Here is a 15,567-nt window from a genome sequence, read left to right as displayed (position 1 = left end):
GTGTGTGAATGCATGCTTAGTCGATTCAGTCGTGTCTGACTCTTTGCGGTGCTATGGACAATAGCCCGTCAGACTCCACTGTCTGTGGGATTCTCCAGGCAGGAATACTGGAGTGTATTGCCATATCCTCCCAGGGGATCTTCCTGAACTAGGGATCAAACCTGTGTCTCCTGTGGTTCCTGCGGCTCCTGCATTGCAGGAGGATTCTTTACTGCTGAGCCTCCGGGGAAGCCCAAATGGTACTACATGTCAGAATAAAGTTTTAATAAATATCCTCTGTATAAATAAACATCTATGAATGCCTGCTCACACATTTGCTGTCAATTCTCAGAACACCCTCAGATAATTCAATTGCATATACAATAAAAAACTGTAGTTACCCTTATATACTTCCACTTTTCTGCCTACTTGTTACAGATCTCAATTCCTATCATGGTCTCACCCATGTCATTGGGCAAGTTAATTCATCTCACTGTGTTTAATTTTATTCAATATAAAATGAACATTTTTATTTCTATGTCATAGAGATTCTATGAAGATCAAGTACATAAAGACCTTAGCATAGTTCTTTGTTAAAATGTGCTTTAAAATACTAATAAGTGCTGCCAGCAGGGCTGCAGTGCAGAGATGGGTCCTTCTGAGGTTCTGGCTTCACCAGAGGGTGAAAGGCCAGGGTTTTGGCTATTAAGCTTAGCATGGCTTCTTCTGTGTAACTCTTCAACCATCTCCCACCATCCAACAGCTCGCTGACTGGTCCTCAGCCACACTCATTTCTGAGCTGAGATCCTGACATTTGCTTTTACTCTGCCAGGCAGTCTCTGTCTCCAGGTCTGCACATGGCACCTTCTTCCCATCATTAGATCACAGCCTGAGTATCACCTGGGGCTCGCCTGGACCACTGGTCTCAAGGGGTGTCTCCTCCTTAGTCATTAGCCCGTTTCTGTCTCAGTTCTTTTTTTTTTGCAAACTTTTTAAAAATTGTGTTTTTATTTTTTTGGCTGCTCTGGGTCTTCATTGCTTCACATGGGCTTTCTCTAGTTGCAGCAAGAGGGGGCCACTCTCTAACTATGGTGTACAGGCTTATTGTCGTGGCTTTTCACGTTGGTGGAGCATGGGCTCTAGAGCGCTTGGGTTTTAGTAGTTGTGGCCCATGGGCTTAGTTGCTCCTCAGCATGTGGAATCTTCCCGAACCAGGGATTGAACCCTTGTCCTCTGCATTGGCAGGTGGATTCTTAACCACTGGTCCACCAGGGAAGCCCTCTGTCTCAGTCCTTCCTGGCACCTTGCTCTGGTACCCGGAACTGTATCTGGCATGTGATTTAGTGTTTATCACATTCTTTTTTGGAAGAATAGATGACTATTGTTGCCTAAGTCAATTTTTTTTTCTTTTATTTTAAAACTCCACAGACAGTTCCTATTGAAGACCAGATGGCTTTATTCGAGGTAATAGTCTTCCACTCGCCTCAAATCTAATTTATTTGTCTCCTTTCTGCTTCTCTCCAAACTTGAACACTTGCTGGGTAAAATTTTCATTTCCTTACTCTGCTATTTCAAGGTGTGCAAACTACAAAAGCAGGTGTCTAGTTCGTCCTAGCTTTGCTGTGTCCTCCGTGAGCTGACAAAATACATTTGGCCACATGTTTATATCTGCAAATAAATGTGTCTGTGGAATGGAGATGTATCTGTACTAAATGAATTGGGATTGTCTGTTTGAACATACAGAATTATGGCTACATCTTTCTAGCTATTTCACAAGCTAGTATTTGAAAAATCAATGTCCTCTTTCATATTTGTGTGTATATTCTGACTATATCCTAGTCCATTTATCCAAAGAGAAAATTAAATGTTGTTGATAAACTTGGCTGTGGTTTTATTATTTTTTTCAAAACCCTTTGAAAGCTTTTTTCCTTTCGATGAAATTGGTTTCAGGTTATTTCCAAATAGAATTTATTATATTCTGGTTTTTAGATGGAATTATCCTGAAGTTAGGGGCTTACCAGGTAGTTCAATCCTAAAGAACCCTGCCTGCCAATGCAGGAGACTCTGGTTCAATTCCTGGGTCAGGAAGATCCCCTGGAGAAGGAAATGGCAATCCACTCTAGTATTCTTGCCTGGGAAATCCCATGGACAGAGGAGCCTGGTGGGCTACAGTCCATGGGGCCACAAAAGAGTCAGACATGACTAAGTGACTAAACATCACCACCATCCTAAAGTTAACTGTTTTATAGCAATAATTTTCCTTAATAGAAGTCAACATAGTAATAATGTGAGCTAAATTGTGATGTTTAAAAATTATAATGTTACTTACAGTGTTATATTTGTGATAATTTTATTTACATAGATTTCTTTATTTAAAAGAACATTTTTAAAATAAGTGATGTATTTCTAATAATTATGTGTAACTATAGTAAAGAATGAATACTTCCTAGATGGCAGTTTTGACAACCAGTGACTGGCACCTAGACCAGTCAAGGAAGTAAGTCAAGTAAGAGTTTAATAAAAGTCTGCTAAATGAATCTTTAGCATGTTATACAGTATTTAGCATCCATGGGAGCATGGAAGCTTCCAGAAATAAAAAAAGCAAGGCAATTTGCTAAATCTGGAAGTGTTAGTTCTTTTACATCTTATTTTCTGACATTATTTAAAAAGTACTGACATCAATTCTCAAGCTACTAAATTTTGTTTTAGAGAATAAATCAACACAAAAGAAGAGAGGTATAGCATCTTCGGTCAGTTGAGTTCAGTCGCTCAGTCGTGTCCAACTCTTTGCGACCCCATGGACTGCAGCATGCCAGGCTTCCCTGTCCCTCTCCAACTCCTGGAGCTTGCTCAAACTCAAGATATACATTTGGAAAGCTCTAAATATTCTAAAGTTTGAAAAGTCCTTGATTTCAAATGCCAAGTGTACTTCATTGGGTGGTGCTGATTTAACCTATGGTTCTTTTCCTTTTTTAAAATATTGCAGCTTCTAAAAAGTTCTCAAACAAAATAACTCAAAAGCTCTGAAATTTAGACTATGAAAATAATTAAGAAAATGCAAAAAGGGCACTGGTAGATTTTTAAAAACTATTTTAATACAAGATTAATAGCAATTTTCTATCCAAATCAGAAATGAAAAATCTTAACCCAAATCATATTCATTTGACAGTCACATAAAATTTTAGGTTTGATTGGTGCACACATTTGTCCTGCATATATGTTATGCATATGCACACAGAGACCTCACTACTACACCAACTTGAGTTGTCTTTTTGTCAAAGTACCTCATTACAAGGCAATGTCAAAGATTCCAGCACCTATGCAATCTTCACTGAGGTTCAAATGGCCCCATGCTAGGCTGAGTCCCGTGCTGTAGCAAACTGTGTTATAGCAAGGCTCCAGGATGCATACAAATCAATACTGTCTTTGTAGAACTTGGCTTAAAACCAAACACTGGCTAATGTCTCCACCAACGAGGAACACACTGCAAATTTATAAGTTATGGTCTCCTTCACTCTTCTGTTAGCAAAGCTAAACTCCCCCTCTCCTCCCCTCCTTTTTCTAAAGTTAGAAGTCAGATTTGTTAGTGACTGTAAGTAAATTGAGTTTGAATTTCTGCAAGTTTTGGATAAGTCAAAACTTGTATTTGCTAACCTTTCCATCATTCTTCCAACCACCTGATAATTAGCCTTGCAAAGAGGAGTAATAAAAGAATCACAACTCAGGAATCTGCTAAGGTTTTATTCCTCCTTGAGGACTTTAGTTGGTGTTCAGTGTGTAGCCAAAACATGTATGTAATGGCTAAAGAATTAAAGTAGGCTAACGTCTGCAGCAGGGAATATAAATTAAATATCAGGGTTCTGCGTCCGATAATATTTTCAGTGTGTTTGATTTACAGAATGCTACTTTTACAATGACTACTGCTTGTCAATGAATAATCATGTTTTTCGGTGTAGGCAAAGTAGTATTTTCTATCCCTTACAATTAAAGCAAGTAATACAAGATATTGATCTGGTTAAGACACTGTAAGGGAGTCAGACTGCTAGCGCTAATGCTGTTCTATGATGGCTCTAACCAAAGTCCTGACTTGACCTTCATTCAAATGAGAGAAGGTCATTGTGTCTGTCCTTTAATACAGAACCACAAGTGGAGCTCGAACTCATGAATTTGCAATCCATTCTTCTCTGCTTAAGACTTTAGCCTCTGTTTAGCTTTTGTTATAACATATACAAAGTATAATATACACCAATTACAGACGTGTATTTCTGTTAGAAAAATACATATTATAACTAAAGAACATGTAAATAGAGGCACTTCAATAAGCTAAGTGTTTGCAGTTATGAGCATCACCCAACTGTTTCTAGCGTCCGATTTCAGTGAGTCTGTTCCTCTCTACTCATAACAGAGGTTATGATGTGATTACAGAATTTAGGGGACTTCAAAGCAAGTGAGGGCAGGTCAGGAAAAACAATGGAGTATCATCGCATCCCCTATCACTATGCTAAAATGAGAGAAATTAATTTGGTGGTGCAGGGAGTGGGAAATTCCAAAATACTTACTGAAATGGGTTAACTAGATACAACTAATTCCCTTAGGGTACAAAAAATTCTCATGTCAAATTAGTCTAAAAAATCATATGATGGGGTGGGATGATGATAAAAAGCAGGAAGTACAATTTGAATAATATTTTGACCACATCCATGCGGGTGACGATTACTGTGGCATCATTAACTGATAGTGATGTCAGCTTTCTGCCTGGCTCATATAGTTCACTATAGCTCACCAATATGAATAATATTGATAACGAAGGTGTGGAAACAAATGAAGCAGGCATTTATATATTATTGGTGTGTTTAGTGTGTACAGAACATGGGTTCACATTCATTAATATAAGGTGTATTCACACACATGCACAAAACCCTCTGGGGGTGAAAGCACAGGGAAAACAAGGCATTCTGATCTATTTCACAGAAAGCAATGCAGAAATATTTTTTTAAAAGGAAAGACTTGGAGCTTAAAGCTATGAAAACAAGTGATGACTCAAATATTCTGGAAAATCAAGATTGATTTAATTTGTATTGCACCTTAATTACTGGAGAAAGACAATACTGATTTCTGAACATACAATGCAATGAGCAACATAAATGATTGGTCCTTCATAGAGGTGCTTTATGTGTAACTGGTGCTAGGAAGCTGAAGTTTGGCAGTGAAATGAATGGTTTTCCAAAAGTATGGAATGCCAAATTAGATTAAGTGTTAATTTCTTGAAGATTTAAATGAAAAGATGCCACAAAGTCTCTCAGAATCCTACATTCCATATTTTGTTAGGCATACAATAGCAAGAGATGCTTCTAAATACTTTCAGTTTTGCAAAAGTGCTCAAATATACTTAATACTATTGTGCTGCATGTGTTCTACTTAAGTGTGATGACTAAATCGATAACTAATTATAATTTTGATGAGTATGGAGATAAAAAATACCATTTACGTGTCATGACTGCCAATGGGTTAGTTAACATGTGACTGGCATACTATGGTGTCTTGAAACATTACTTTTCCCAACCCCAGAAGCATCATAGAAACCAAAAAAATAAAAAACATGGATAGCCAACTGTATTCATAAAGCCCCAGTTTGGTTTATTTTGCTTCTCTCTGTCAAGGGGAGCATCATGCCTGGCTTTGCCACACCTGGTGGAAGAGTTAGGCTATAAATCAGCCTGTTAAATTAGGACATCTCTCCAAGTGCCAAGCAGGAATCCTAGGCTGAAGGCGTTGTCCTGAAAGCAATGGTTTTGCATGAATAACACATTCTTTACACATACAGTTTCCATGACTGGTACAGTTCTGCACACCCATGGCTCTGCCCATGAGTTAGGTACAGTGTGGAGCACCCAGGGCAAAGCACACTCATGCGAGAAAGGTGTGCCCTGGCAAACTTTTAATAAATGGACAGTTAGATACGTAAAAAGTTCTCTTTCTTGATTCTTGGTGCTCACAGATAATTGAAGAATCCCTTCTCTGAGCAGCACAAAACAAGAAGAGCTGGTTGACAAAACATTTTTGTTACAAAGGTGTGTCAACCCTGAGCTTGGAATTAAGAAGTTAAAATCTGTGATTTATATATATATAGATATAAAAATAGATGATCATACTAAGACTAAAAAAGTGAAAGAAATCTCCATGTCAATACTATATATATATTTTTTTTGTCTTGACTTTTTTTGTTGTTGTGAGTTATTTTGTAAGAGAATGCCCTTGTGATGCAGAAACCAATTGACACAAAGTAAATAGTTAAAAATGAAAACTCATTTATGGATCGAATTGTTCATTGGTTCATTAAAAGAACTCTTCTTTGGGGACGGTAATGAGCACAGGGAAGAAACATCTGATTCGTGTCAAGCCTGTGGCTAAAGCAAAGTGATTGTATTGTTGATGATTGTTTTCATTTCAGACCCTTGAGGGGGATGAGTTCATGCGGGTGTCCACAAGTAACTGAAAATGAAGCAAAAAGTCTGTGCCAATTGGATACAGTGGACAGACACTGTATTATAAAGTGTATAATTAAAAGAATTAAGAAAAATGATGCCATTACTGAAGTTGAAATTGGGCAAGGTAAGAGAGAGGTGCTGAGCAAATTTTGCTCTCATAGTAAAGATGGAATTCTAAATTTACCCTCAGTACCTCCAAATCAGCTGGGGCATTGTGTGGTTAGCCTGCAAGACCTCCAAGACAACATTGTTTTTTCACCACAGGAAAAAAATGTCAAACTTTCTCCCCATAAGCATTTTGTAACCCTGATTTGTTACTGAAAATCTTACACTGGGAGCTGGCTGGTAATGCCAAACTTTCAGCATTAAAGCTCTTTTATTTTTCTCTCTTGTTTGCTACTTTGTTCCAATTGCAGTTGTCTTGGGGTTTGGCCTGATTTTTCAAGGAAAATGATCTTTTCTTCCTATTTTTTTTTTAATGGGGAAAAAAAAAACTCACAACATGAGATTCCTTTACTTCTGCAGCATAAAAGCAAACGAAGGTAAGAAAATCTCCTGGTACGAAAGATTTGAGTAAGAATTCTCTAGAATAAACAAGGTCCCCACAGATAGCTGAAGGAAAGAGGAAGCAGTCCAGTCTGGTCCCCGGTACTCTTTGGGAAAACAAAAAGGGAGGCAGAGTACAGTACTGCCCTCTTCTCGGAAACCGGAAAGTTTTTGTGGCATGGTCCACTGTCCAAGGGTGTAAGAAAAGAAGTGAGTTGGCCGTTCCAATAGCTAAAATGCAGTTTCATCTGACCGAAAACCCAGGATTATCTGCACAGTCTCTGCAGTGCCAGGGCGACGCAGACGAGAGATCCTGAGAGCAGGGAGTGGCCCGGCTGGGCGGCAGAAGAGTCTACTTCTCTACGGTCGGGATCCACTGCAGGGGCCTCTGTGGTGACAAACTCAAACTCTGTAGGACACACGTCATCCATGCACCCACTGCCACTTCCCGAGCCGCTGGATTCGTCGCCTGGCGTGGACAGATGGAAAATGAGAGTTAGAGCCAAGCCAGCAAAGAGTGAGGCACAAAAGAAATTTGGGCATGTTGGTAGAAGACCCCCTCACCCCACCCCACTAGGTTTATTTTTAACGGACAGGTTTGTGATGGGTGAGTGGACTGTATCTAAATAACAAGTAGAGACATCACTGTACTGACAAAAGTCCATTATCTAGTCAAAGTTATGGGTTTTCCAGTAGTCATGTATGGATGTGAGAGCTGGACAAGGCTGAGCACTGAAGAACTGATGCTTTCCAACTGTGGTGCCGGAGAAGACTCTCGAGAGTCCCTTGAACAGCAGAGAGATCAAACCAGTCAATCCTAAAGGAAATCAACCCTGAATATTCACTGGAAGGACTGATGCTGAAGCTCTAATCCTTTGGCCACCTGATGCCAAGAGTTGACTTGTTTGAAAAGATATCCGAAGTTACCCAACTGAAAAAACATGGAGATCCCAGATCCAGTGAGAGGCCGTACCCACCATGTTGGAATCTGAAATGAATTTCATATTCTGGCCAGTATTTCAATTATTTTAAGAACTTTCATTCTTTTCTCATTTTCAAAACTCTGAGCTATTGTTCTCAGGAGATATCATGCTTTCAGAAAGGATTTTGAAAGGAAATTTGAAAGGAAACCATTGAAGAGGAAAACCAACAATGGAAGTGAGAAACCAGAGAATGGCAGCATGTAACTGTGGAAGGCACAGCTGGTTATTACCATTTTTGGCTACTTTTTCTACTTTTTCCTAAGTGCAAGGATGGATTCTGACTTAACCATTGGTTGACAAACCATGGCCTGCAGGCCTGCTACTCGTTTTTGTATGGCTCTCAAGCCTGGGCTTCCCAGGTGGCACTAGTGGTAATGAACCCGCTTGCCAATGCAGGAGACACAAGAGATAAAGTTCTGATCCCTGGATCGGGAAGATCCCCTGGAGGAGAGCATGGCAACCCTCTCTAGTATTCTTGGCTGGAGAATCCCATGGAGCCTGGCAGGTTACAGTCCATAGGGTTACAAAGAGTCGGACGTGACTGAAAAGATTTAACACGCACGCACCCAAGAATGACTTTGTATAATCCCAAGAATGGTTTTTATACATTCAAGTGTTTGAAAAAACACAAATGAGGAATAATATTTTGTGATATGTAAATAGTGTATATCTGAAATCTAAGCCTCAGTGTCTGCATATAAAGTTATATTGGAACACAGCCATGGTCATTCACTTATGGATTGTTTAATTATGCATTCATATATGGCCCTCCAAGCTGAACATATTTAATATGTGGCTATTTACAGAAAATTTTTCCACTCTCTGCTTAAAACCAATGCCCTGGTGTCCACCTAGTATGCTTTCTCAGCCTAGCATCTTCCCTGCCTGCCCAAAATGCTTCTGGGACTGCTCTATTCCCACTTCTGACCACTTCATGATTCTTAAACCCTGTGTCTCAGACTTGGGTCTCAGGTAAGTCTCCATCAATTACTGGTTGTGGTGGTTTAGTTGCTAAGTTGTGTCTGACTCTTTGCGACCATATGGACTGTAGCCCACCATGCTCCTCTGTCCATGGAATTTCCCAGGCAAGAATACTGGAGTGGGTTGCCATTTCCTTCTCCAGGGAGTCTTCCCAAACCTAGGGATCGAACCTGGGTCTCCAGCATCGACATGAAGATTCTTTACCAATTAAGCATCCATTACTAGCTACATGAAAGTACTTATCCCCATTTGCAACTCTATTATTTAACTGTTTGCTTTCTCGTTCCTTCCCTGAGAATGTACACTTGTTGAGGAAGGGCAGACACTTTGTATATACTGTTCATTTCTGTATCTGCACTGGCTTGAATGATCCCTGGCATACAGAAGTGCACAATAATAATTACTTACTGAATAATTTAATATGTCTTAGACACTTTTTTCAACTTCTGTGTTTCCTCAACTCAATATCTACTGACAATAACATTTATCTTGTCGAGGATGGTGAAGACTCTCTGATAAAATGTGAGGGCACCAAACCCAATGTATGCAATGATGCTTGATAGGAAATATATTGTTCCTCCAGCAAAGACAACTTAGATTTTAACCTGCTGTCTTTTATTTAAGTCAGTTAGCCTTGCTTGGCTCTGCTTGTTCACCTGTAAAAATGAGAATAATCCTATCTACTTCATTGAATTGTTATAGGGTGAGATAAGTGTTATAAGTGAGATAATGTTCCTGGGAGGGCTTAGGAAATGTAGTAATGGTAAATGACGTTTACTATTTCCCCCATGTACTCCATGGAGTTCATTCAATAGCCCTAAACGCCTCCCTGCTGGCCTGAAATGGTGATGTATATGTTGAGCTGCTCCCAAGACTAGTACCATCTTGACTGTTAGACAGTGGTACTTAAGAAAAGCCAAGATGATGTCAGCACTCTTCCAATACCTCCCCACTAGGCAAGGCTCAACTCAGCACAACTTTATTTATTTATTAAATTTTTTTTTTCAACTTTTTTTGGCTGTATCACATGACATGCAGAATCTTAGTTCCCGGACCAGGAACTGAACCACATCCTCTACAGTAGAAGTTCGATGTCTTAACCACTAGATCGCCACGGAAGTCCCAGTGTAATTTTTGTTTTCTTAATGGGACATCTAAAATACCACATAAGAGCACTTGAATATACTATACCAGGTTCTTAACATTTTCTCTAATTTATCTTTAGTGGCCTTCACAAGGAGGAAAATGTCCATGAATTAAATTCAGAGATATCACAATTGCTAAGGGAATTGTTTTAAACACTGGTATTATGAACAAGAAGTTACAAAACCTTTACAGAGATATTCTTGAGGCGATTTAGAATATTAAAAATGTGGTAAGCAAATAATGACGGGAAATTCTAGCTGAGAAAAATAATGGCTCCATCTCTTTCTGAAAAGGAATCACAAATGCAGGTATTTAAGGGGCGAGTTTTAAAAATGTCAGAAGCAACAATGGTGATGATGACTATAAGATGTGATAGGGGTTTATAAGACAGACACTATCCTAAAATAAGCTTCTCTGGTGGCTCAGATGGTAAAGAATTTGCCTGCAACACCAGAGACCTGGTTTTGCTCCCTGCGTCAGGAAGATTCCCTGGAGAAGGAAACGGCAATCTATTCCAGTATTCTTACTTGGGAAATCCCATGGACAGAGGAGCCTGGTGGGCGATAGTCTATGGGGTCAAAAAGAGTCGGGCATGACTGAAAGACTAACAATTTCACTTTCGTCCTAAAACAGGAGGTCAAGTTTGCTGCTGAGGTTACAGCAAAGTGATACTCTTAAGTGTTGCTGATTTTTATTTTCTTTTGGGGGGGAAATGGAGCAGGATGTCTTCTCCAGGATGTATCTTAAGTTTTGCAGATTGACTTGTATACGACCTCTTTAGGTCAGAGAGGAGAGAGAACCAAGGCCAACATCAACTAATTCTTATGTATCTTGAATTATTTAATCTAATAGTCATTCTCTGATGACAAAGTGCTTTATTAGACAGAGAAGAGAGAAAAGATAAATTGAGAGGAGTGAAGCTAAGAAATGAGCAGAGGAGAAGCAGCAAAGGCTAAAACCTAGTGTAATTTTCTCTTCTGAAGAGGGAAGGAGACATTTAGCAAAGAGGCAGAGAAATACTGGGAGGACTGAGAAAGTTTACAGCAAATTTATCAGGTTGGCAATGATCCTGTACTTAGAAAGGTAATTTTTGAGTTAGTCTAAATGGAATTAAGCTCCAAAAATTTCCTGCAGGGGAAAACTCAGTAGAATGATGGTTAAGACTCGGATGACTTCATGTCTCCCGTCTGTGACCTGTTTCTTTCTGTCTCGTTAATTCAAGCACACAGCATCACCTTTTGCTTCAGTGACCAAATTATAGAATCACTGGCAACTGCACATCTTATGTTCAAGGAATCTTCTCCCAAGAACTCTTTCTATAAGAATATATATTTAAAAAAACCAACAAAACAGAAAACAAACAAACAAACAAACAAAAAACCCCTTGCCTTTATAGTTACACATCTAGAAACCACTTAGACAAAATCCAAATATGGTTACTTTCATTCAACGTGCACTTAATAGTCTTTCAAAATCACTTTTGGTATTTTGTAATCTTTAATAAAATAGTCCTCTGTAATATTACCTCAGCATTTTAGTTATTTCGGTCAAGATTTCAGATACAATAGTCAGTGGGTCATGTATGCGCACGATTGGAGAGAGAAAACAATGCAGTTGACTTCATGACACATGAGATATTCATCTTAGCTGCTTTATACATGGCCTCAAACGAACCTCCCAACAATCCTAACTCAAGAATGCTTCCCATTCTATAGAAGAGGAACATGAAACTCAAGAAATAATCTGTTCAAGACTTCAGTTCATAAGTAATAAAACAGGGATTCCCACCCAGCCTTGTCTGGGTGAGTGATCTTAAGGACATTCTTCTCTTGGAGGTTGGGAGAAAGGACGGAAGTTTGAGGCGGAGACATAAATGCTGATGGGGAAGGGGGGAGGGGAAAACATTACTTTGCTATTTTGTAGTTAATGGACTAACTGGCAGACGCAACTCAGCTTTAGTTTTGGTACAGTTGAATGTCAGCCACTGAAACTACTCCTTAGGAGCAGCTATGATTTTTGTAGTATCCTAAAGACAGATCAGGGCTCTCTACCCAAAGGACTATAAAGAACTGTGCAGATGGTGTAAGAATTACACAAAAGAGCCAAAGTACACATTGCTCTTAAAGAAAAATTATGATAAACTTATTTATAAAGCAGAGACAGACTTACAGACTCAGAGAACAAACTCATGGTTACCAGGAGGGAAGTGGGGGAGGGATAGTTTGGGAGTTTGGGATTGCTAGGTACACACTGCTATATTTAAAGCGAATAACCAGCAAGGACCTACTGTATAGCATGGGGAACGATGCACAATATTCTGTAATAACCCAAATGGGAAAATATTTTACAAAAGAATAGATACATGTATATGCATAACTGAATCACTTTGCTATACGCCCGAAACCAACACAACATTGTTAAACATCTCTGTTGTTGTTGAGTTGCTAAATTGTGTCTGACTCTTGCAACCCCATGGACTGTAGCCCACTGGGCTCCTCTGTCCAGGCAGGAATACTGGAGTTACCATTTCCTCCTCTAGAGGAACTTCCTGACCCAGGGATCGAACCCGAGTCTCTTGCATCTCCTGCATTGGCAGGCAGATTCTTTACCGCTGAGCAATCAGGGAAGCTCTCCAAATGACAACGCTCCAATACAAAACAAAAATTAAAAAAATAAAAATAAAACTCTTTCCTTAAAAAAGCAAACTACAGAATGATCTTCTATAATGGTTTTCACTCTAGAGGGTACTGATAAAAGCTATCTTACTCGTGTCCTGGAAGTTGACGTCATTGCCATTGTATGCGTTCTTCAGTTTGTTGGTCATCACGCGGAGAGCCATGATCTGCTGCCTGATGAACGTATCGGGCCGCGTGATGTCCACGTCCACCTCTGGGTTGTTGATCTGGTTGGTCAGCCCGTCATTCATGATCTCAGGCAAGTACCTGCAGGGCACAGAGGAAGAGATTGGTTGGGGTGAGGCAGGAGCGACCTTGAAACCAGATTCTGCCATGCTCTTTCTAACAGGGAACCCAAACGTTGGCAAAACCTGGGCTTGGTTTCCTGGAAAAAACGCCAAGCAGTGAAAAGAAGGCATACATTTTCCCAGAGAGAGAGAGAGAGAGAGAGACGTGGCTAAAATGGCTTCAGAGTTGTCTCTAAATGGCACTGAATTCTCATGTAGGCTTGCCTACAAATAAATAAATGCTCACCTGAGGACTTCCAGAAATTATTCTTTAAAATTAACTACTCTGTCTCCCTCCATCCCAAATGTTAAGATGGTTAAGTCAAGGACTTGACAACTCAGTCAGTGATCCTGTGAATTTTGCTAGTAGGACCTGAACTTGTAAATTATACATGTCCTTAGAGGGTTCCCTTGTATGAGGGTGCTCTTCCTCGGCTGAGGATGTCTGATCCCAGGTTTTAATCGGAAGAAACTTCTGGATATGAAAAACCATCTTTGGAAAGTTGGAGGAGCAACCAGTGATCACTGGAATATTTCAAGTGCCCATTGAGATTTTTATTTTGTACTAGAATCTTGGGTCTAATTCATTACTGAGTAGGAAAGTAAAATCTAATGTCAAATTTATATATCACCATTTTTAAAAACTTGTGCTGACATCATATTGTCATCCTTCTAATGTCAACTGCTTAAGCTGCCCATGGGTATTTATACCAGCCGAGACTGAAGATCTTAGCAAAGTGCTTGCAGCGCCAGACTCTTTACTCTTGCGACCCATCTGCTTTCAGTCCCTCTCCTCTTCTCACAAGGTTCTCACCCATACAGCTTCTTTCCTGTTTCCTGTGTCCCGAGTTGGAGCACAGCTTCAGAATTCCTTGCCTCCCCCTACCTCTGTCTTTCCATTCTAGCACATCCTACATGACCTGTCTGGCTAACGTTCACAAAATACTGCTTTCATCATGTCACCCTTCTGTAGCTAATCTCCATGGGGTGCTTACTAAATGCCAGTCACTGTGCTAAGCACTTTACCTGCATTAAAAAAATTCAGTTTCCCAGCAAATCCAGGAGGTAGGCACTATTTTATCCCCATTTTGTATAATAGAAAATGGAGGCTTAGTTACTGTGCAAAGTCACAGAGCTAATGGATCTAACTTCAGGGCTCATGCTTCCAAACACTGCATCATGTTGCCTGTTTGATCACAAACTCCAATTCATCCTTTACGGCTCAGCACTCCAAGCCCATTTCTACCTCATCTCTACTTTCTCAGGCTTCATTTCTCCTTTCAAGGGGCACTCCTTGCCTTCTGCAATCTTCCCCAGGGATTCATCTTATCTTTGCTGGCAATGTACTTTTCCATTTAAGTTCCAAATATCTTTAAAGACCCAGGTCAATCCTCACTTTCTCTTTAAGATGTTTTCCAGCTTTTAGGGACCTGCCCATTCTTTCCTGCTTCCTAGGTGGCGCAGTGGTAAAGAATCTGCTGGCCAACGAAGGAGATTCGGGTTTGATCCTTGGGTGGGGAAGATTCCCTGGAGGAGGAAATGGCAACCCGCTCCAGGATTCTTGTCTGGACAATCCCATGGACGGAGGAGACTGGAGGGCTGCAGTCTACTGGGTCCCAAAGAGTCGGGCATGACTCAGCGACTTAGCATGCACACCATTCTTTCCTAGTGCTTCCAAGTTTGGCAGGGTATTTTGGGCATTGCACCAAGTCATCTGCTGAGAGAGGGAGATGGGGCTGAAGGCCAGCCCAAATGCATCTGTAGGGCATCATTCACCAAAAAGGGTGCCTTTTTCTTTCCTCTCCTTTTCTTCTGTGGGAATCTTTTTATTTTAGAAAATTTCACTATACACCAAAGTAGAGACAACAGTATAATGAACCCTTGCATACCCATCTGGGTGCTTTTTTTTCCTAATTCCTACAAAGGCACTATATTCGTCTGGGTCCTGGTAAGAAACAGATGGCACACTCAAAGGAACAATAAAGAGAGTTAAAGAAGGGACTGCAGAGGTGTGAACAGGGTTGAAGGAAGCCAATGTGGTGAAGAACCCTGGGGCTGGCGACAGCAGAACGACCAGAAGGGATGGAACTGTTACCGGAATGCAAGAACTCTGAAGCCACGGAATGTGGCTGGAAGATGCTGCAGCTGCCAAAGCAAGGTCCCTCAAGGAGGGAGCAGAGCGAATGATATCCTGACCTCTCCAGTCCCTCCGTCTGACCTCTGGCTGCTGCCTCTCATTGGCTGGACCCAGCTGGAAGCCAGAAGGAGGGGCTATCCAGCTGATGTGCTATGTAGAGGTTCTCCTTCAGGACACAGGCCAAGGTTGGAAGGATGAAGAGTAGATGGGGGTTGTGGGGGGAGGTGTCAGAACATCCAGCCCAGGCATCTAACAGACTGGCGGCGGCCCTGGCTACTTGCTATCATTAGCATTCTTCAACTGCCTCTCCTGATGTGGCTTGAAAGCTGAAAAACTTCCCTTCCT

General features: G+C 40.5%; 1 protein-coding gene across 1 annotated transcript in view; it reads right to left on the bottom strand.

Annotated features, from left to right (window-relative positions):
* Window positions 1-5,026: 5,026 nt before the first annotated feature.
* The window catches only part of GPC6 (glypican 6), a 1,192,537-nt gene continuing 1,181,996 nt past the window's right edge, over window positions 5,027-15,567 (bottom strand). Inside the window, exons 8-9 of the mRNA XM_081547247.1 lie at window positions 12,890-13,065; window positions 5,027-7,482 (exon numbers count right to left, since the gene is read on the bottom strand). Of these exons, the coding sequence (XP_081403373.1) occupies window positions 7,280-7,482; window positions 12,890-13,065 (379 nt within the window). The 3' untranslated portion in view covers window positions 5,027-7,279. The remainder of the gene's footprint in view (window positions 7,483-12,889; window positions 13,066-15,567) is intronic.

The sequence above is a fragment of the Giraffa tippelskirchi genome, chromosome 12 (assembly GCF_054371585.1).
Source record: "Giraffa tippelskirchi isolate mGirTip1 chromosome 12, T2T-mGirTip1v1.2.pri, whole genome shotgun sequence".
NCBI classification, from domain to species: Eukaryota; Metazoa; Chordata; class Mammalia; order Artiodactyla; family Giraffidae; genus Giraffa; species Giraffa tippelskirchi.
This window is presented reverse-complemented; position numbering and strand designations above follow the sequence as displayed.